Source organism: Primulina eburnea, chromosome 8 (genome assembly GCF_022965805.1).
Source record: "Primulina eburnea isolate SZY01 chromosome 8, ASM2296580v1, whole genome shotgun sequence".
NCBI lineage: Eukaryota > Viridiplantae > Streptophyta > Magnoliopsida > Lamiales > Gesneriaceae > Primulina > Primulina eburnea.
The window spans coordinates 37,493,393-37,516,988 of NC_133108.1; the positions used below are offsets into that span (position 1 = coordinate 37,493,393).

The 23,596-nt window shown below is 33.3% G+C and overlaps 1 protein-coding gene across 4 annotated transcripts; it reads left to right on the top strand.

Annotated features, from left to right (window-relative positions):
• The first annotated feature begins 280 nt into the window (after positions 1-280).
• Positions 281-4,254, top strand: LOC140839530 (guanylate kinase 2-like). 4 transcript variants are annotated; one of them, XM_073206292.1, is made up of 12 exons: positions 294-491; positions 991-1,026; positions 1,159-1,269; positions 1,363-1,439; positions 1,530-1,659; positions 1,911-2,273; positions 2,709-2,830; positions 2,914-3,049; positions 3,129-3,174; positions 3,255-3,360; positions 3,524-3,620; positions 4,013-4,254. In XM_073206292.1, exons 2-11 carry the CDS (start codon positions 1,024-1,026, stop codon positions 3,615-3,617), a joined length of 1,188 nt encoding a protein of 395 aa, XP_073062393.1. In that variant the 5' UTR covers positions 294-491; positions 991-1,023; the 3' UTR covers positions 3,618-3,620; positions 4,013-4,254. The 4 variants fall into 4 exon arrangements, with proteins under 4 accessions (XP_073062392.1, XP_073062394.1, XP_073062393.1 ...); XM_073206291.1 differs by lacking the exon at positions 4,013-4,254 and having other exon boundaries at positions 281-573; positions 3,524-3,920; XM_073206290.1 differs by lacking the exon at positions 4,013-4,254 and having other exon boundaries at positions 3,524-3,920.
• The last annotated feature ends 19,342 nt before the right edge of the window (positions 4,255-23,596 follow it).

Here is a 23,596-nt window from a genome sequence, read left to right on the forward strand (position 1 = left end):
TGTGATGAACTTCAAATATATCTTACATAGACTATTTTCGAACAATTCACTTAAATATTTTCTCAAATCGGAAGCTTTCATTCAAACCCTAATTAAATACTTGGATTTTTTATTTTCTGATATATATATATATATATATATATATATATATATATATATATATATATTAGATTGGATTGTATTTTATATATAAATAATATTTTTTAATTATTATTAAGAAGAAAAGGTGAGAAACCGAAAGCGGACATGGTCCAAGAATTCCAAGCTGTGTGTTATGCCACCGGCATCCACCTCTCTCCCACGCACAAACAAATACACACGGTCTCTGGATTATATATTATCGTAGCCTCTCGACATTTCCTTGCAATTTCTTCATCTTTTTCTATCCATCCAAAGTTTTCTTCTCTCTTTTGTTACTGTGGTGGATCAGATCACCACCTCAAGAAAAACCCACCGCCAAACGTGAAAAGTTTGAGCCCCTCAGTATTTACGTAAAGTTCCCCTTTTTCTTGGTGTTTTTCAGTTTTAATATTTAATTTGAGTATTTGACCTTGTCGTGGTCGCTAGATTGAGGTGGGTTTTCTTCTTCTTGTAGTTATTTATGGTTAGGGATGTTCCTTAGCGAAATTTATTGGTTGGTTTCATTACTTTCTCGCATGTTGGTCGAAACTCAATGCAGTTCTCGGCTTCTTTCTCGAAGTCAGCACAATGTGTTTTGGGTCGTTTCTGTTTTCCATTTGTTATTTTGTGCGGCATTAGAATCTTTGATTTCGGTTGTTTTTTGAGATCGTTTCTTGCTTTTATATGTTTGATTTAGGTCAATCATTATGTATCGATATGTTAATGAAGGATAATTTGTAAACGGGTTTGAAGGGTTAAATTTTTTTTATGACCTTTTAATCTTCGGTTGGATTTGAAATATTTTGTTGCTATGAGCTTCGGATATTAGTTCTCTTCTGATCCATTGCTTTGTAATTTTACACATAACAGATTCAACCTTGATTGGGTGGATCACCTTTATCAATGGTGAGATGATGTTTCGGATCTTGTTCTTAGTTCTTGGATAGGGAAATAGAAGAAAATAACGTTTTTGTTTTGTTCGGATATTGTGATTTGAGTTCCCTATGGTCGTTTTAAAACTGTTCTTGTTGTGATCAGGGAGAAGCTCCAGCTTTCTTTGTAGATGATCTCCAGGGTGATTACGCAAATGGGCATCACTTAAATTGGAAGGGCAATGAAACCGCTGTTACTATTGACGGCAATAGAACTGTACGTCGCTTGGAATGAATAATGTTCTTTAAGTGTGTTGTTTCTTTTCTCTCATGGAGTGACAAGTTCTTGGTTTTGAATTTATCGATTTAGTATTTCATTGATGTGACGAAAAATGGAGATTCTTCAGAGGTTGGAATTCAAGTTTTTGATAGATCTACTGGAGAATGGTATGGTTTTACTGCACATATAGTTATTGAATTATTGTTGTGTCCTTTCATTTAGAGAGGAGGGGAGGGTTTATACTATCGTCTTTGCAGGCAGATCCCCACTGTTTTAGGGACAAAACCTGATCTGTCTAAGGGCCACTCAGCTATTCTTTTAGATGAAGAGCGAATCTTGTTTATTAAGGGGGACTCCACGTCTGATGCTTGCTTTTGGTTTCTCGAGGTAATGTGGAATCATGTGTTTTTACTGCTGTTGTTAGTTGTAGCCAGGGGCGGATTCTGGAAAATTGAGGGGGCAAGGGGTGGCTAGAGATCTATATTTTTATTTTGTCACTTGAAAATGCACTCACACTTGTAGGGTCCCCGTCCCTGCTACCTTGAGAGAAGGATGATTGCTCACTTCATCGACTTATTGCAGATAAATTTGTATTTATAATTTTATACATAGTGTGGTTAAACTCTGAAATTGTGCAGGTGAATACTCCTTTTGTAAAGGACCAGAAAATCAAATTAGGCACCGAAGTGGTTGCCTGGAGTAAAGGAGTGATTGGCGAAACTGAAAAGCCAATTGTTATTAGTGGCCCTTCTGGTGTTGGTAAGGGTACCCTCATTTCAAAATTGATGGAAGAATTCCCATCAATGTTCGGATTCTCTGTAAGCCACACAACACGTGCTCCAAGGAACCATGAGAAGAATGGTGTCCATTACCATTTCACCGAAAGAAGTGTCATGGAGAAAGATATTGAAGATGGAAAATTTCTAGAGTTTGCAGCTGTCCATGGAAATCTCTATGGGACAAGTATAGAAGCAGTTGAGGTGGTTGCGGACAAAGGAAAGGTACGTAATTTCTTGGGGTGTGATTGAAATTTGTTGAGGTGGTTGCGGACAAAGGAAAGGAAAGGCACGTAATTTCTTGGTGTATGATTGAAATTTGATAATGTGAGTAATCAATTAATGTTTTGAGTTTTATGCTTCGCATACTTTGATTTTTCACCTGAGAACAATATGATTTCATTTGAAACTCTTGGTAATCAAAGAATAAATTTTGGAATCAGATTTGATAATTATCAGATCAATATAGCCTTAGCCCTTTTATTTTACATTGTTAGTGTAGATCTCCATTACCGAATCACGGAAATTACACGTTGTGCTGCATTTCTCTACCCCGCTATCTTTTTTTTTACTTGAAAATTCAACAATAACTTTACGCATATGGGTTTTTTGCATTTCTTTAGCAACTGTAAAGATGGTGGTTTGTGTGACTTCATGTAGAGATGTATCCTTGATATCGATGTTCAAGGGGCGAGGTCTGTGAAGGCTAGTTCTCTGGAAGCCGTTTTTATCTTTATCTGTCCTCCATCATTCGAGGAGCTTGAGCAACGCCTCCGAGCAAGGTGCTCTTCTATACTTACAGGTGTTTTGAATAGTCTCTCTGTGCTGGCCCTTTTACTCAAAAAGTTTGTAAAAAATGTGGCAGGGCGACTGAGACAGAAGAACAGATCCAGAAACGACTCCAAAACGCTAAGTTGGAGCTTGAGCAGGGAAACTCGCCTGGTCTCTTCAACCATATCTTAGTTAACGATAACCTTGATGTGTGTTACGAGAATCTTAAGGTGACTATTGCATCTTTTTTTTAATGATCCATTCATCAAAAAGAAATTGTTCTTAAATTATCTCTCTTGAATCTTGTAGAAACTTTTGGATCTCGATAGTGGCATCAAGACCACCAAGAATCCATGTAAGTTTGTTCCTCTAGTAAAGCATTTAGTTCAAGTTGTTTATAATTGATATTTGGAGTTTTGCTTTGTGTCAATCCAGTTTCAGAGTCCATTCTTGTGCCAGTACAACATGAGACATCAAAAGTAGAAAACAAGATCATGATAACTTATGCTGCTCGCAAGCAAGAGAATTCAGCTGTTAACACGTATGTTTCTACCTTTTATGTATAGAATAGATTTTCAAATTCTACGTATAATTTTTCAAAAGCTATTGTTTCAGTCCGAAAATCCATAGGTCCCTGTCACCTCCTGTATCCTCCCCACTCGCACAAGTTGCATAAATTCTGATTCCTGCAGCATTTCTTGTAGGTTGGTGCTGGATTTATCATCAATCAAAAGTGGGACACCTGGTCGGACAAGGGGTCTGAATATTAACGTATTAGAACCATCCAAAATGGCATAAACGGTACCATTACACCGAGTTAACTCCTCAAATTTATCAACTGACGAATTTTCCTTCATAAACTTTTAATCCATTGTTTTATGCCATTTTCTCGGCTCGAAAATGATTGAAATTTCAAGATTGAAGCTCAGTGTAGCCAGACAATTTGAGGGTATAGATTCTTGAGAATGTTGCGGCAGTGTAGGTTGGTTAAGTGGAGCTAACATCATGTTCCTAATTGTTGTCTGATGGAAACACTAAGATTCATATTGGTCGTCCTCTCTTGGAATATGATAAATTTCTAGAAACTCCATTTACATTTTAGATATATACTATATATATATATATATATATATGTATAATGTAATAGTGGTGCTCAGCAAATTTACCTCCAACACTTTCTGTACGTTGAGCAGAACATGGCTGCCATGTGCATTCATGGATGGAAGTAAGAAAAAAGGACCACCTTTCATGGATGATACGTGTGGGGTTCCTTTCAAGTTAGCCAACTACGATTTTAGGTTGGGGTTGAAATCTTAGTTCCGAAATCCCGAGTTTATTTATTTCTGTGTAACTCAGAAATCCAGAAATGTCTAATAACGATGGGAAGTAATTTCAATAGTAATTGTGATTGATTTTAAATATATGAATGTTTTTCTATGTTAGGGTCTTGAATTTATAAACTTGTGACTTCGATATCATGATAAAATATCTTGTTTAATCACGGGTTGTATTTTATAAGACGGAGTTCTTATTTGGGTTGTGTCATCTACGAAAAAGTATTATTTTTTTATTATGAATATCGGTATGATTGACATGTCTCGCATATAAATATTCGTGAGCCCGTCTCACAAGAAATCTACTCAAAAATCATTTCTTAAAAATTAGTTACTTTATTAATGTACTACATCGTGTTTGTTAAATACATGATATCTTTGTAATTCTACCTATTAGACTAGATGCTCGATCAAATTGGACAATTGGTTTACAAGATTCTTTGATGTTGATGGTACCCTTTGTATAACTGTGAAGCATCAATAATCTCAACTAAGTATTCGATTAACTAATAAACTTTTACAAGATGTAGAGTGTTTTTCAAGTATTTTTTATAAAAGATAAGATCATCGAAAAAAAGACTTTGAAATATATTAAAATATTTTATTCTATAATTATACGTTCATATTTGATCTAGGAGTGAGTCTCATCATATAAGATCGTCTCACGGATCTTAATCTGTGAGACGGGTCAACCCTATCCATATTCACAATAAAAAGTAATACTCTTAGCATAAAAAATAATACTTTTTCTTGGATAACTCAAATAAGAGATCCGTCTCACAAATATGACTCATGAGACCGTCTCACACAAGTTTTTACCTTGATCTAGACATTGTTAAATTTGTGTCTACGTTGTCATTTAATTTGATACATATTCTGATCTTCCACTAATTATGAGAAGGGATGGGTTTTTTCCTCGAAGGCGGGCTTCTCGCATGATAAGTGGTAGACGTCATACTCGACAGCTTGCAAAAAAAAAAAAAAAGAATAAGAAAGGGAATTGAATACAAATAATCATTCAGTACTGAAATTTAAAGTGGCGGTCCAGGTCCATTGAATTGTCAGTATACATTTTACCCAGATTCCGTTTAGATAACTATTTATAAAAATATTTTAAAAATAAATATATGTTTGGACGATTATTCTATAAAAATATTTTTTCAGTTAAAGATGTTTAAATCAGTGTTCTAAAAAGCTCGCTTAAGCTTGGCAAAAACGCCCCGTTTCGGAGAAAGCGAAAAAAAGCGGTCAAACTGTAGTTTGACCGAATTAAGCATAATTAAGGTGTTTAATTAAGCGTGTTTAACCACAATTGATCGTATTTATTAATTTTTTTATTTTGAAGGTATGTTTTTTTTATTTTAAAATAATAAATTAGGTTTATAATTTAGATGTTTATTTTTTAATTTTAATTATGATTAAGTATGTCTGATAATGATTTGACAAATATTTAACATTTTTAATGTGTTTTAGTTGCAAAAACAAATTAAGATTGTAATTTTGATATTTTATGATTTTATAAATATGAGAATTAATGCATCAGACATAAAATTTATCATATTTATGTATTATTTTATCTATTTATTGATTTGAGATAATTACAATTACACTGAATATAAAAAACGCTTTTTCACGCTTAAGCCTGTGCTAATCTCGCTTAAGCTTGAAAAGCTTGGAGCTTGACATCCGCGCTTCGGGGCGCTTTACGCTTTTTAGAACTTTGGTTTAAACAACTGTTTTTTATTATTATAAAAATATAAAAAATAATTTTCAACTATTCTTTAAAACATGTACTCAGAGAATTAATTTTAAAAAAACATTTTCAAATTTTTATTTTCTATAAAAAACTCATCTAAAAACATAATTTACAAATTTTGAACTCGTAAAACACTAAAAATATTTTTACGATACTTTTATAAACTGAGCCTAGGGATACCGACCGGGCAGGGGCGAGTTTGTCACCTTCATCCATTAATTCAATATTCACTGTCATATCCGTTACGATATCCGCTTTTTCTGGTTCTGGAAATCCCCGAATCCGTATTCCCAGAGATCAAAACTCCATCCATGCCTTTATCTCTATTTCAAAAATATTAATGGGATATGGTGGGAGGGAGGGAGCTCGGAGATTTCTGTCCTTGTTTTTGGATTTTTTCGGGAGGCTCAGAACTTATTGAAAAAATTGTCATCTCTAATGTTTAATCCATCGTTTTCTATTTGCTACCAAAGGATAATATTCTTATCAGTTGCATGACAAAAAGATAAAACAACGAAAAATTATTTTTTTAAAAAAAAAATAAAGAGAGAGAGCCGATATTTGTGACATTTCAAAGAATATTTTCAAACTTTGTGGGGCTTATCGACGGGGATCACTTTTGGAAAGTTCATGAAAAGCACCACCCCCCATTTAATATATTTCTCTGGCTGAGTCTTGTTAATTCTTTGGAATATTTTATTTAAAAGCGTGTTAGGGTTTTTTTTTTTTTTTAAAAAGCGTACTAGGGTTGTTAACGAATTATATCGAGCTAAATATTAAGAAAAATACACACTATTAGAATTATATTTATTTAATAAAAATAAATAAAGAATATTAATAGAGTATTAAAATGTGCGACAGATCGTAAATTATTACACAAAATAATTTAAATTCGAGTTTGACTTGAAAAAAAAAAATTCATACCCCGAAATAAAAATCCACCCGCAAATTCATAAGAGATCAAACCAATAGTAGAAGATATTTAATCTACTTTTTTTTATTTTGTGTTTAATTTTTTTTATGAAAAAATAAATTAAATTTCTCAAAATCCAAAAACATCGACGTCACTCATTGATTTATGTTATATTTTATTAGTGTAGTGAAAGTTACAATGACGGTCCATAATCAATATACGGCTCAACCCATAATATTGAAATCATTGTGTTCAGCCCATATCGGCTCCAGCTTCTTCTTTTTTTAAGACCGGCCCACCAGCCTGTAATCGTCGAATTTCCAAATAAATTTTTTATATTTTTATTTCGTATATAAATATATCTCAAATTTACCCACCCCCCCCCCCCCCCCCACACACACACACACACACACACACACACACACACATATATATATATATGTTAACAACTTGTATCTATCTACTTGTAATGAATCATAATGTGAGTGAGTAAGTATTTTGTTTGACGATCTCACGAATTTATTTTCGTGAAACAGATCAACACGATCTATATTAAAAATGAAAAATAATATTTTTAACATGAAACATAATATTTCTTCCATGAATCAGATCGTGCTGAAAATTTCTAATTAATCTGTAGACAGTTTCATATAAATTTTTGTATTTATATATATCTCAAATTAAACAGATGTAACAATATCAAGGAATTGAATGATGTCCCAAAATAGAACCATAATAGTCTAAAATATACTATACTAGTATCTTTAATAGTGTACATGCTAAAAATAAATAAATAAATAGTTAGTAATATATATATATATATATATTTATATATATATATATATATATATATATATATAAATATATATATATATATTCTACAATATGTTTTAAATTTTAGGATTATTTTATTCTAAGTAACTAGATTGGTTGAATCTTTATATATATATTATATTATATATATAATTTCCATCCACTTGTGTCCCCTTAAATGAATGTTTTGCATTTATCAACTTTCAAGCAATATATATATATATATATATATATATATATATATATATATATATATATATATATATATACAACCCTATGCTTAAAAAGATTGAAAAAGATATTAGATATATGTGTTGAAAATAAATGATTTGAATATTGAAAAGTAATAGTTGAATATTTGAATGTTGAAAATAAGAGTTGTAAAATTAGAAATTTGTATGTGATGATGTAGGTAATGATGTATTTTATTTTTTGGATTATGTGTAATGAAACTCTATAAATAGATCTCTCATTTGTGAAAAAAATCACAATTGAGTAGAGAGAAAAATATTATAAAGTGTGTACTTTGGTAAATTTTGAGAGTTTGAGATTTTTACTTTTTACCGTAAATTTTTATTTTTTCACAACACGTTATCAGCACGAAGCTCTAAAAGTCCTTCATACTTTTCCAAGCTCCAAACAGAAGAGAAAGGTAACAAAAGTAATAATATTTATTTTACTGTTATTTATTTATTGTGTATATATTTAATATATAATATAATGTTATTATTAGAAATAATACAAATAAATTTTTCAAAAACTTGTTATAAATCCTGGGAGGATGTTAAGACGACATCTCACACTCCCGGTAAGGGATACGACAAGTATAAAAGCATATAAGGTTTTTAAACAAAATAAATTATGACACTCATTATAATATTATGATATGATATACATAATTATTTAAACATGTCTAATATTATATATACCATATTATTACCATAAAATTATACAAACACATACCTTTATTTTTTTGTACACCAACGGTTATAAATGGTAAAAAAAACGGCTAGTTTTTGCCCTATAAATATGATCTCACAAACACATTCAATCACTCCAACTTTCTCTTCTTCTCTAAAAATTATTCATCATCAAATTTTTCGAAGAAAAAAAAAGATGGCTTTCTCAAGGATATTTTTAATTATTTTGGTTATCATACTCACGAGTCTTGTATTTATCGGAGAATATCCTCCTCGTGCGTTTTCTTTATTTTTACAAATACTTGTACTTGTTGTTTATCCGTTATTTTGTATTGCAATATTTATTAACTAATAAAATGCATCGTAATTTTTTTAGTACCACCATGTCAAATTTAACAAAGCTCGAATTTGTTGCGCTCGACATCACGAGAAAGAATTATATGTCATGGACTCTAGATGTAGAAATGCATCTTGAGTCATTGGGTCTAAGCGAAACCATTAAAGAAAATGGCATATGCACGTCACAAGAAAAGGCAAGAGCCATGATATTTTTACGTCGACATCTCGACGATGGATTGAAATGACTGAAAAAAATCCCATGGCTTTGTGGAAGGGATTAAAAGAAAGATTCGAACATATAAGAGAAGTTATACTTCCGACCGCCCGGGATGAATGAAATACATTGAGATTCCAAGACTTTAAAAAAGTCAGTGATTACAATTCAGCGATGTATAGAATAATCTCGCAATTAAAATTTTGTGGACATGAGGTCACAGAATCTGATATGCTTGAAAAAACATTTTCCACGTTTCATGCATCAAATATTATTCTACAGCAACAATATAGAGTACGTGGATTCGCGAGATATTCTGAACTCATCGCTTGTCTTCTTGTGACGGAAAAAAACAATGAGCTATTAATGAGAAATCATCAGTCCCGACCCACTGGATCAACATCATTTCCAGAAGTAAATGCTGTAAGTAAAAATGAATTTAAACCTGGAAACCAAAATCAATTTCAAAGACAAGGTTTTGGTCGTGGACGTGGACGTGGAATTGGTCGTGGTCGTGGACGCGGCCGTGGTTTTGAAAATAATAGAAATAGTTATTTTTATAACTCATCTCAAAAGAGCGTCCCAAACCATCCACTGAAAAGGCATAATGAGAATACAAGTGTTAATGAGAATCACTCAAAAAGATATGAAAGTTCTTGTTACAGATGTGGTACTCCAGGACATTGGTTCAAAGTTTGTCGAGCCCCTGAGCACCTTTGTAAACTTTATAATGAATCATTAAAGGGGAAAGAAAAGGAGACCAACTTCACTGAACGCAGTGACCGTTTGAGTGATTCAACTCATTTTGATGCTGGTGATTTTATGAATGATTTTTCTGGAAAGATCAATATTTTTGTGGGATAGAAATGAACAATATTGATGCTGCAGATTTTCTCAACGATTTCTCTGAAAATGAACAATATAATGGTAGAATATAAAAGTACAATAATTTATTTTTCATGTATTCATAGAATAATGTTTTATTGTATAATTATGATATGTGTTATATTTAAATATATATTGCCAGTAATTTATTTCATTGCATATTTTTTGAAGTTCAAATATGGAAAATGCTATGAGCAAAGCTGAAGTTTGCATACCCGATAGTGGTACAACGCACACTATCCTCCGAGATAAAAGATATTTCTTGGAACTAAAACCAACAAAAACAACGGTGAATACAATATCAGGTCCTGTAGACTTGATTAAAGGATGTGGTAAATCACAATTTTTGGTACCTAATGGTACAAAATTTTTGATCAATGATGCTTTATATTCACCACAATCGAAAAGAAATTTGTTGAGTTTTAATGATATATATTTCCATGGGTATGATACTCAAACAATGAATGAAGGGAATGAGAAATATATGTGTCTTATCACATATAAATCAGGAAAGAAATATGTGATTGAAAAACTATCAATGCTCCCTACTGGATTGCATTATACACATATAAGTCCCATTGAATCAAATATGGTAGTTGATAATTCTTCGATATTAACCAATTGGCATGATCGATTGGGACATCTTGGTTCAACAATGTTGCGAAGAATTATAGAAAATACACATGGTCATCCACTGAAAGACCAGAAGATCTTTCAGAATAATAAGTTTCAATGAAAGCATGTTCTCTTGGAAAACTTATTATAAGACCATCACCAGTCAAAATCCAAACTGAATCACCAATGTTTCTTGAACGTATTCAGGGTGATATTTGTGGACCAATCCATCCACCATGTGGACCATTCAGATACTTTATGGTATTGATTGATGCCTACAGTAGATGGTCACATGTATGTTTATTGTCAACTCGAAATGTTGCATTTACAAGATTACTTGCTCAAATAATAAAATTGAGGAATCAGTTTCCCGATTATAAAATCAAGAAAATTAGACTTGATAATGCTGGTGAATTTACTTTCCAGACTTTCAATTATTATTGTATGTCTATGGGAATCATTGTTGAGCATCCTGTTGCTCATGTACATACACAGAATGGATTGGCTGAATCATTGATTAAACGTCTGCAAATGATTGCTAGACCAATGATTATGAAAACAAAGCTCCCTATTTCTATATAGGGACATGCAATTTTACATGATGCTTCATTAATTCGTATCAGACCAAGTGCATATCATAAATACTCCCCATTACAGCTTGCATTTGGTAAAGAACCATACATTTCTCATCTGAGAATTTTTGGATGTATGGTGTATGTGCCTATTGCACCACCACAACGAAAGAAAATGGGACCTCAAAGAAAGATTGGAATTTATATCGGTTATGATAGTCCATCAATCATTCGATATCTTGAACCTCAGACAGGCGACGTGTTCACAGCACGTTTTGCTGATTGTCATTTTAATGAGGAAATCTTCCCAATGTTAGGGGGAGAACAGAAACATACTGAAAAGGAAATTACATGGTATGTATCATCATTGTTACATCTGGATCCAAGAACAAAATAATGTGAAAAAGATGTACAACAAATTGTACACTTGCAAAGAATAGCAAATCCAATACCAGATGCATTTGCAGACACAAAAGGGGTAACTAAATCATATATACATGCTGCAAATGCCCCTGCTCGAATTGAAATTCCAAAGAAACAAATGGAAGATACTCATGATGTCATTAAACGCCTGAAGCGTGGAAGACCAGTCGGTTCCAAGGATAAAAATCCTCGAAAAAGAAAATTCATAGAGAAACACGATGATCACAAAATAAAGAATGATGTTTCTGAAGAAACACATGATGATCACAAAATAGAGAATGATGTTCCTGAAGAAACACATGATGATGAAAATGTTCTGTCAGAACCAAAAACTGACGAGAATCATGAAATCTCTATCAATTACATTAATACAGGAAAAATATGGAACCGAAAATATATAGATGAAATTGATGATATATTTTCTTATAATGTGACAATCGACATCATAAATGATAACGAAGATCATGAACCAAAATCTTTTGGTGAATGTAAAAATCGGCAGGATTGGATAAAATGGAAAGATGCCATCCAGGTTGAATTAGATTCGCTAAATAAAAGTAATGTTTTTGGACCTATAGTCCTTACACCTGAAGGTGTAAAACCTGTTGGATACAAATGAGTTTTTATTCGAGAGCGAAATGAGAAAAATGAAATAGTAAGATATAAAGCTCGACTTGTTGCACAAGGTTTTTCTCAAAGGCCTAGAATTGATTATGAAGAAACGTATTCTCCTGTGATAGATGCAATTACGTTTCGGTATTTGATTAGCTTGGCGGTATCTGAAAATTTAGAAATGCGTCTTATGGATGTTGTTACAGCTTACTTATATGGATCACTTGATCGTAATATATATATGAAAATCCCGGAAAGATTTAAGATGCCTGAAGCACAAAGTTCAAAACCCAGGGAATGTTATTCTGTGAAATTACAAAGATCATTATATGGGTTAAAACAATCAGGTCGAATGTGGTATAATCGACTAAGTGATCACTTGATGAAAAAGGGATATGTAAATAATTCAATATGCCCTTGTGTTTTCATTAAGAAAACAACATCCGGATGCGTAATTATTGCTGTGTATGTTGATGATTTAAACATCATTGGAACGAATAAGGAAATTCAAGAAGTTGTGTCATACTTGAAGGAAGAATTTAAAATGAAGGATCTTGGAAAAACCAAGTATTGTCTGGGTTTACAAATTGAACAAAAAGAATGTGGAATGTTTGTTCACCACACAAATTATACAGAAAAGATCCTTAAACATTTTAATATGGATAAAGCAAATCCTTTAAGTACTCTAATGGTTGTTAGATCATTAAACATAGAAAAGGATCCATTCCGTCCATGTGAAGATGATGAAGATATTCTTGGTCCAGAAGTACCATATTTAAGTGCCATCGGTGCCCTTATGTACCTTACAAATTGTACAAGGCCTGATATATCTTTTGTCGTGAATCTGTTGGCAAGATTTAGCACATATCCAACAAAGAGACACTGGAACGGAATTAAACATATATTCCGTTATCTACGAGGAACGACAGACTTGGGACTTTTGTATTCAAAATATGCTAATCCAAGTATAATTGGTTATGCTGGATACTTATCTGATCCACACAAGACACGTTCCCAAACTGGATATGTATTTACTCGTGGAGGCACTGCAATATCTTGGCGTTCACAGAAACAAACGCTCGTAACAACTTCATCAAATCATGCCGAGATTATTGCACTACATGAAGCAAGTCATGAATGTGTGTGGTTAAAATCAATGACCCAACATATCCAAATCTCATGCGGATTATCATTCGATGAGAAGCCTGTGATACTATATGAAGATAATGCTGCATGTGTTGCTCAAATGAAAGAAAGATACATAAAAAGCGACAGAACTAAACATATTCCTCCTAAGTTCTTCGCATTCACCAAGGAGCTTGAGAAGAATTAATGTATTGATGTTCGTCACATTCAATCAAGTGAAAACTCATCAGATCTCTTCACAAAGGCACTTCCTACGTCAATATTCAGAAAGCACATATATAATATTGGAGATGCGCAATCTACGAAATTTGTGAAGAATTGTTCATGTCAACATCAAGGGGAGTTTACGTGACTGCACTCTTTTTCCCTTACTATGGTTTTTATCCCAATGGGTTTTTCAAGTAAGGTTTTTAACGAGGCAGTACAAAACACGTATTGAATAAGGTTTTTAACGAGGCAGTACAAAACACGTATTGAAGACATCATCGTATCATGATCATCATCACAAACGGGAGTGTTGAAAATGAATGATTTGAATATTGAAAAGTAATAGTTGAATATTTGAATGTTGAAAATAAGAGTTGTAAAATTAGAAATTTGTGTGTGATGATGTAGGTAATGATGTATTTTATTTTTTGGATTATGTGTAATGAAACTCTATAAATAGATCTCTCATTTGTGAAGAAAATCACAATTGAGTAGAGAGAAAAATATTATAAAGTGTGTAGTTTGGTAAATTTTGAGAGTTTGAGATTTTTACTTGTTACCATAAATTTTTACTTTTTCACAATAATATGTTTAATATTTTCAATCAAAAAATTATTTTTACTCCAGTTTCGAGAATTTTGAAAAAATGTATATAATATTTTCCGTACATATAAAATAAAATAACATATAAGACAGGAAAAATGAACATATGAGGTGACATTTAGGGTAAGAACACTTGCATCTTTTGTTTATTTATTTATTTCTAAATTAAATTTCAAACATCTAGTCAATATTTAATTAACTATATATTTTAAAAATTAATAAAATCATGACCAAAATAAAATTTGAATTGAATGTAACCCTTTTCCCTTTCGTCTGAGTTGAAAACTTTCAACTGGGCTTGATTACAAAGCCCATATATGTGTAGTCCGAAGACTAGATGATTTTGGAGGCCCAAAATACGTAATCGGCCTTGGAAACTTGGGCCTTTGATGGGTCTCAATATTTTTAAAAAATAGACCAACTTCAGCAACAACAATATATTATGAATAATGCTAAATGTACGACGATATTCACAAGTATTATATCGTGTGATTTTTCATTAAATTTATCATAAGATTTTGATTTAAAAAATTTGAAATTGAATTATTTTGTTATAAGAATTATGGTATAAATTTGGTTGTATATATAACTTTACTTATAGATTATCTGCTACCAAAATTTTGAATTTGAGATGAAATATTGAATTTGTCACAAATTTAACAAACCCTCCCCTAAGTCATAAATAAATCACAATTCGTAAGCATTAATGTTTACAACTATCGGTATAATCTCTATATTCTATACTATATTATTGAGGATAAGGAGCTTATAGTAAAAACTTTGAAATCATGATATGTTCGCATGTCAAAGGACACAATTATATTAATAAAAAAGTAGATGTTTTGTGAGACAATCTCACGAATTTTTATCTGTAGGACTAGTTAATCCTACCGATATTCAAAATAAAAAATAATACTCTTAGCATAAGAAGTAATACTTTTTTCCCAAAGACCCAAATAAGAGATCTGTATCAAAAAATACGATTTGTGAGACCGACTCACATAAATTTTTGTCTTAATAAAATTGAGATTATGCAGATATTATGAAGTTAAAAAGATGCATATATTGATCAATAAACTAATAATTTACTATTTAGTGAATATACGCATAATCAACTTGTAATGTGTGTAATTTTGTTGACTTTAACCAACCAAATATGAAGTAGTCTATTAACGTTTTAGGAATGTATAAAAATTAATGAACCAACCAAATTGATGATGCTATAAAAAATCACATTGTTTGACAATTTCAATAGCATAATAAAATATTATGGACAAAACATTTCAAGAAAACGAATTATTTTAAAATCGTGATGAAGGTATCTTCCGATCATATGATGAATAAAAAACATTTTTAGTGATTAATATCAACTCGTAGAAAACATTGTTCAAAAAAGTACAAATGAAATATATTGAATTCAGAATTTAGGAAAAAATATATATGAATTTTCATAAACTCTACATTATATCAATGTGTTCAATTTGTTCCATCACACCAAATCTAACTCGTAGAAAACATTGTTCAAAAAAGTACAAATGAAATATATTGAATTCAGAATTTAGGAAAAAATATATATGAATTTTCATAAACTCTACATTATATCAATGTGTTCAATTTGTTCCATCACACCAAATCTTTATATATCGTGCTTCTCTATGTGCCCACCATTAAGATGACACTTATATATTAAACACGATTAAATATATCAAAATTATATATTTACTAGATGAGTATCACTTCAGTGATAGATATAAAAATTAGTATGGTCAGTAGATAACATATCAAAATTATATATATAATTCAAAGTTTATAATAAATAATAAGGCAAAAACTTGGGTGAGACGGTCTCACAGATCGTATTTTGTGAGACGGATCTCTTATTTGAGTTATCCATGAAAAAATATTACTTTTTATTGTTAATATCGGTTATCCATGAAAAAGTATTACCTTTTATGCTAAGAGTATTATTTTTTATTTTTAATATCTGTAGGATTGATCTGTCTCACAGATAAAGATTCGTGAGACCGTCACGTACTCAAATAATAATTGATGGTAGAAACTAGAAAGATGAATTATTAAATTTTAAAGGGGAAATTGTTGTTCAGTACCCAAAGCCCCACCATCTTTCTTTTTACTCCCCATTTCCCAAAATATCCTTAATTTTTTATTTTAAATAATTGATTTTTTCTTTTTAAATAATGGCCCACCATGCTTCCGTAAAATAAAATAAAATCTTATACATCTTCGACCGGAGTACCACCGGGTTATATCCACCATATTTTACAGACTGCTCCTCACAGCCCAACCACGCGATCGCAACCGATGGTTACAGACGCAGACTCCTTCAGCAGCACTTGGCACAACTCTATTTCGTTTCCTACCTTAGAGTGTACATTATAAAATAAATATTTGAAAATAATACATGAGAGGGGCTAGAGCACAGATCTCTTTTATTCAAACACAAACATTTATTTATTACATAGTAACCTCCTGTAGAGAAGGAGAAATTTGTTTAGCTACTAATAGTAGCTGAACTCTCCGCACACATAAATTTGAAAGAGAAAATATTACAAATGGTTTGAAGAAAATGAAGAGGTTGATCGATGCCTTCATCTTCCTTCTGCTTCCTTATTTATAGAAGGCTTCTTCGGATATGAAACTCGGACTTCAAATCTTGATAAGCCTTTACAGCTTGCATATGGACCATGTAGTGGTTGAGTGATCCCTTTTTGACTTGTCTTCTTCTAGATTATTAGTTTAGAAATTAGCTTCTCATCTTCTTTTATTTCTTTGAGAAACCAGTGTCGATGAGTATGTAGGAGATCTGCGGTGATCTGATCTCCTTTCTCCTAAAAACGCTGAGCCAGCCATTTAAGAGCCTCAGCTTATTTTCTCTTATAACTGATTATCTTTTTCAAACTTTTAGATATAGCCTGATACATCTTCAAGTTTTGTTTGGGTGTATTTTACTGGTTCCATTCGTTCTTATTTATAGATAAAATTTCGGGACCAGTTGTCTTGCTTTTATTCATTGGATTCCCTTTTTTAAATTAGGTATTCAATGTTCCTTGTCATTTTCCACCTATTATTGGTGGTCCTTGAATTCCACTCACATAATTTTTCACATGGTGGTCCTTCTTTTCTTGGTGGGATGCTCACATGTTCCTTTTAACTTTGTCGAGGAATCTTTGGCTTTTGGTGTCCTCGAGGAAAACGTGAATGTGGTCCATCCTCACTTGTGCTTGTGTCGGTAAAGTGTTTCGATCAGATCTCGGTTCGAATCCTTTACCGAATTCAGGTTCCTTCTGGTTTCGGCATTCAAGGCAGATGTTTTCTGACCATCTTCCTATGTGTGCCATGTTACAGAATTTTCGGCGAGTTTCTTTACTGGCCGGCAGCTTGCTGTTCCACAAAAGGTTTCTCTTTTTCTCGAATAAATCTTCTGCAAAACTTGTTGTTTTTCCTGTCATGGTATTTAACAGGAATGATCCGTTCACTGAATGATTATAAAATTTGAACGGAAACTCGACTCCATCTCAGGGAGACAGACCCATAAACCCCAAGCTCTTCTGGTAGAAATATCATCTTCAGTAATTGAAGCAACCAGGGGTGTTTCTTCTGTTGGAGGATCCTTGATAAATTTTTGAATATTTGAATATGGCCTCCTTAACTTGATGAAATGAAAGGCTTCGTGAGAACCTTTTTCTGCCGGTTCTGGTGCTGCACTGAAAAAATATAGCTCCAAAACATCTCCTCTGGACAAATAATCATTATTCACCCAAGTCTCGTGAACAGCTTCCTGGATCCACTTTGGTAAACCTGAGATTTCCGGAAAGCTGGGTGATGTAGTATAAATTGAGGCGAGAGCCCCGAATTCATACCAAGCTTTGACCTCCTTAGGATAGGAATTAGGTTTCATCCATACCCTAGGATATTTCCCTGAAACATCAACCCTATTGGTGGCTGGGTTAATACCAATTCTTGTTTTTAATTTCTCCCAATTCTGTAGGTAAACCTGAAATGGAGAAATTGTAACTTCATTAATAGCAACCTTAGATTTGCCTTTGTCGATACGAGGCCTAAGGTTAATCTCTCCCTCTTCAATCCCCGAGGTGAAGGGTTGACTTGAAGACTCAAGATAAGGATCAGGAGTCTCAATTTTTGTTTCAGCCGACTCATCTGGTGATGATCCCGACTTAACACTTGTGCAAGGGGTATTTGATTCCCCCGCTACAGGTATAGAGTCCTGTACTCGAAAAATCTCAATTTGGGAAACCAATGGCTTCTTAATGCCTTGGAGGATAGGCCTTTGAATTACATACCATAACTGAGTATATGCCTGTAAACAACCTGTGATTCGATCAGAGACAATTCTCTTATCAGCTTGTTGTAGCCTTCCCGCAACTTCTGCGTTAACAGCCAACTTGTTGAACTCGGTTGGAAGCATTTCAAGGTGTTCCCCTTAAATGCCTCTGTATCTTGATAATAGCATCAATGTCAATGCTGTCCATCTCTTGTCAAAAAATTTGCAAGAATATTTTCATGAGATTTTATTATTATAATATCAAAAATATAACTTTGATATAATGCTTGCCATCTTAATAATCTGTCTTTCTCAGGTTTAGATTCAATTCTATTCCTTAAGAAAGCTTTCAACTGTGTATTATCAACTTTCAAAGTAAATTTCTTTGCAAGTAAAAATAATGGCCATTTTTCAAAAGCCCTTTTTACTGCATAAAATTCTTTCTCGTTGATATGCCATCTGATGGCTTCTGCATCTGAGAATAACCCACTACAATATCTGCATGGTTGTTCTCCATCTGGTGTGAGCTTAGTAAGAACTGCTGCCCACCAATGATCACTTGCATCGGTATATAATACCAGATCATCTTCGTCTTGCGGAATAGACATTTTTGGAAGATTTTTACAAACCTTCTTTAAATGGATAAGTCCTTCTGTGTGTTCTTTTGTCCATATAAATCTTGAATCTTTTTTCAATAATGGACTGAACACCTTCCTGTATTTTGCTAGGTTTTTGATAAACATCCCAGCAAAATTGACAACTCCTAAAAAACTTTGAAGTTGTTTCTTGTCTTTGAGACTTTCTGGAAAATTCTGCACCTTTTCAACTATGTGATCTTGCAGAATTATTCATGACTCATCGATTTCAATTCCGAGGAATTCAATCTTTCTTGTTGCAATGACTGCTTTCTTTTTAGATAAAATCAGTCATTTTTTTTGCAAACATTAGAGAAAATCTCCAAATGCTTAACATGTTCATTCATATCTTTGGATGATATTAAAACATCGCCAATGTAAACAAACATAAACTTAAAATAATCTTTAAAAAGATTATCCATCTTTCTTTGAAATATCTGGGGTGAATTAGCCAATCCCATTAGTAATACTTCCAAATATAATGTCCTTGAGGTGTGGAGAAAGCTGTGAATTTCTTGCTTCCTTCCTCCATCTGAATCTGATAAAATCCGGACTTACAATCAAATTTAGAGAATATCTTGGCATTGCATATGCAACTAATTAGATGTTCTCTGCTTGGTATAAAATATCCATCAAACTCCAGAATCTTATTAATTTCTTGATAATTAATAACTAATCTGGGTTTACCTCGTTTAATCTCACCATGATTTCTTACCAGAAGACCTGGACTGCTATATGGTGACATACCTGCTTTGATCAAACCAAGATCCAAATGTTCCTTGATTATAATCTGCATATCCCTTTGATCAATGATGTTCATTGGGATGGGTTTGCAACGGACAAATTCATACTCTTTGCCTTCCTTGATCTTAAGACAAGCTCTGAGTTGATTTCTGTCCCACCATGCCAAGGGATCCTCATTATAATTTTCTCTGATCCTCTTCTTGATATCTTCCAATGATACCTTAGCTTCAAACTCTACTTCATTTGTATGTAGAGTTATCTTAAGACATTCTATATCTTCTGGTTGGAGTTCTTTATCAGCTTTCAACTGGAGCATTGTTTCTCCAAACCGTCTTGAATCCTTCATTTTTGGGTTCAGAAGTTTTCCTGAATCACCACACTTGCTGCGAAACTGGATTGGCAATTTTCGGTAAAATGCCTCTCGTAGTCTCTGGACTATGATTTTGTGATCACAGGGTGTTGTGAACACTAATCGTCTAGTCTCATTTTCTTGAGTATATGATTAAACATTTGTAGGAAATTATTTCCTAACAATATGTCAGCTCCTGTATCATGAAAATAAATTGGTGGTGTCTTTACCTTGTACTAAGGTGTTTGTCCAGCACCGCCAATCATAATTTCAGTCATCTTAATCCCTTTACATAATATTAAGATTTTTCTGGAAAAATCTCTTCCAGCAATCTTTGATAGTTCTTCTTCCAAATTATTTGGAAAAACTCCTCATTTTGCTGTACATATTCCAGCACCTGAATCAATATATGCAGCAAAGTATTCTGCCTTATATTGTTCATACAACATTCCTACTGGAATGTATATGAAGAATGGACTACTGGTAATTGGATTTTCCACATTTTATCATCTGCCATAAAATCCATTCCATACTCTAGACGTTGCCAAGGTTTATGTTCCTCAAGAAATTCTAGTCCAAGAATCAGTCGATCTGATTCTTTCCCTGTAATTCCTTGAATGTGAACATCCAATTCTCCGATATTAATCAGTCCTTGGTAAGTTCCTATCATCGGTTGTTCCAATAGTATATTGAATTACAAGAAAATTGATTCATTTGTTTTGTAATATCAAATACTATTTCTACTTCCTTCCAGCCTTCTGGACATCTAAGTTTTCCCATTGTAGAAAAACTTTTTGGCTCCTGTTGGGTTTCTATGATCAGACGTTTTTCTCCACCTGTAACTTGTTATTCTATCTCCCTGAAAAGATAGTCTTCTTGATTCCAATCTAAGACTTTGATTCCTTGGTAGAATCGGTTTGTCTTGTATTTAGATATCTGTTTCCTGTATTAATGGAAACTCTACTCATTCTGGATAAACTGCCTGAGCAACTTTTCCGAATATTTCAGGGATTTCAATAAACTCATTTCTAATAAACAGTTCAGAATGATGTGTATTAGATAGAGCACATGAAATTTGATAGGTAATAGAATATGGCCTATTACCTTCTTTCATCAACCTTTTTTCCTTGAAGTTCTGATTCAATGTCAAGGCTCGGCTGAATCTCGATCGGCCAGGTTGTAGGCTATCCTTGGATAGATTACTACTATAATCTTTCCTGCACAGAGATTTCTGAGATGGTTCCCAGTACTGAATCTTGTAGATTACCCATTCTTTTATCGCATATAGCAATATCAATTGGTAAATCTATTCCTTCTTTGAAAGTAGCCTTTATCATAATTTGAATTGCTCCGATATGATTCCAGGACATGGTCCTTGCTACTTCAATCTTGAGTTTTTGTAATTCTTCCTTAAAATCTTCGGAAGTAATTAACTGTATCTCCATTCTATTTCCTGTAAGTTCAATCGGGATTGCCATTTCCCTTCTAGAAACTTTATAGATTAAATGATGCTTTCTGTTTCTTAGGCCAAGACTTCCTAAGAACTTTTCTACCTGTCCTGCAGAGAAACCTTGATATCTCTGTAGACTCGGATTTTCTCTCATAATTCTTTGAACCATGTTATGAGATATTGTAGTTTGGCTGAAAAATCCAGACAAATCTTCATGTGTTTCGTGTCGAAACACCTCGTCTTCAGTCAGATTCCGATTCTGTCCAATCAGATCCTTCCTGACTTAAGACTTCTTCTTCTTCATATATACTTTCATCTGAGGCGATATCCTCTAATCGGTATACTTGAATAAGATCTTGGTAATAAACTGCATCTTCAATATCCGGGGTAGGATCAAAGCGTTTAATACCCTTTTTTTCATTTTCTGGACAATTGGTCGAGATATGACCTCTTGCTCCACATGTCCAGCAACTATAGTCCTTGAAACTTTCATTGGCTCGAGTATGAGCTCTTCTGAAAGTTTTCTTTGTAGGTGTTCTTCCTGTGCTTCGAGATGAACTCGATGCTTGGGATGATATCCTACTTCTTGATGGTCCGCTTCTTTGTCCAGATTTGTAAGATCTGGCTTTCTGTCTAAACCATACTGTTCTTGGTTTCCAAGAACTTCTTCCACTTCGAGCATAAGGATGAGTCCTGAAACTTTTCTTCTTATACTTCTGTTAGAGTAGGTGCACGTCGAGCCAAGTGTTGGCCGAGTGTTCACAATGAAACTCTATGTATAAACGATCTTTATTTTAATAATATTTGAATTTATTCTTTTGGCACTTCTTTATCTGTATACCCATGCTAGTTGCATAGATAAAGCCCTTGAATATACAAATAGTAGAAAGAATATGAGATGCTCATATAATAAGTATCATGAAATTCATATTTGTAATACTGTATATTCTAAACGGTTCCTAGTCAATTCAGCCGCCACTAAGAAGGATATAGGCCGCTAGAGCTCGAGACTAGTATCTGCGATGTGAGTATCATATTTCATTGGTAGGGGACATTGTGATGTCTGAGCATGCAGATAGGTGCTCCTGGTAGAGTGCACTGAACAACCCTCTATAAAGGACTTTCCAAGTGGTTCTCACTTATCGAGTGGAAACGTCCTAGTTTAAGGTTGTACACCATTAGTCCTTATGACCCGGGACAACATTGAGACTCTATATGCTAGCGTTTCAATTTGACTTGTTTACCGACTCTCATGGGTCATCAGGTGGCAAGGTTGGGTGTTATGTTGAAACATTTAGGAGTCGATGCATTGTAGTCGGGGATTCACAGCTTACCTACGGGTATGGATATCCTATGTGTATTCATGTATATGTAGTTTGAAATCTCTTATCAGAGTATGGTGGTAATTATGAAAGGGGTTTCATAGATTACACCATCGATGCAACTACAACATGACACATAGTATCGATTCATTGACAACTCTCGATAAACCAATGGTTGTCGAATCGATCGGGATATATGAGTTGAAGGGACCGTACTGTACGCTAACCATAATTGAATGGTTCTTGCAGACACTATCATTTGATATCTAGGGAATCATGTAAGCGATGCTGCTAGGCGTTTAACATGATTGGTTGGGTACCATCAGACTTGAGTTCTGACTGTTCTTATTATCAAGGAGTTGATAAATAAGAATGGAGCAATTGAGGTATGCTCATATAAGGACATGTTTAGTCCGAATCACATGGAGATGTGAACCCACGGCTAGTTGTATCAGTGAACCATTGAGGGCCACACAAGTACTTGCTTTCTAGATCCCGTTGAGAAGTAAAATAGTTCAATGTGTTGAACGTCTTATAAATGAGTTTATAAGCGTAAAGAAAAATAGAAGTATGACTTCTATGAGAGAAATGTAAATTTTAATTTATGAATGTGTTCCTAAAT

Bases quoted from the DNA above. Each gene is read 5' to 3' on its own strand.
- LOC140839530 (XM_073206291.1), top strand. The intron at 3,050-3,128 runs GTGACTATTGCA...TGAATCTTGTAG, and splicing joins TGTGTTACGAGAATCTTAAG to AAACTTTTGGATCTCGATAG. The intron at 3,175-3,254 runs GTAAGTTTGTTC...GTGTCAATCCAG, and splicing joins CAAGACCACCAAGAATCCAT to TTTCAGAGTCCATTCTTGTG.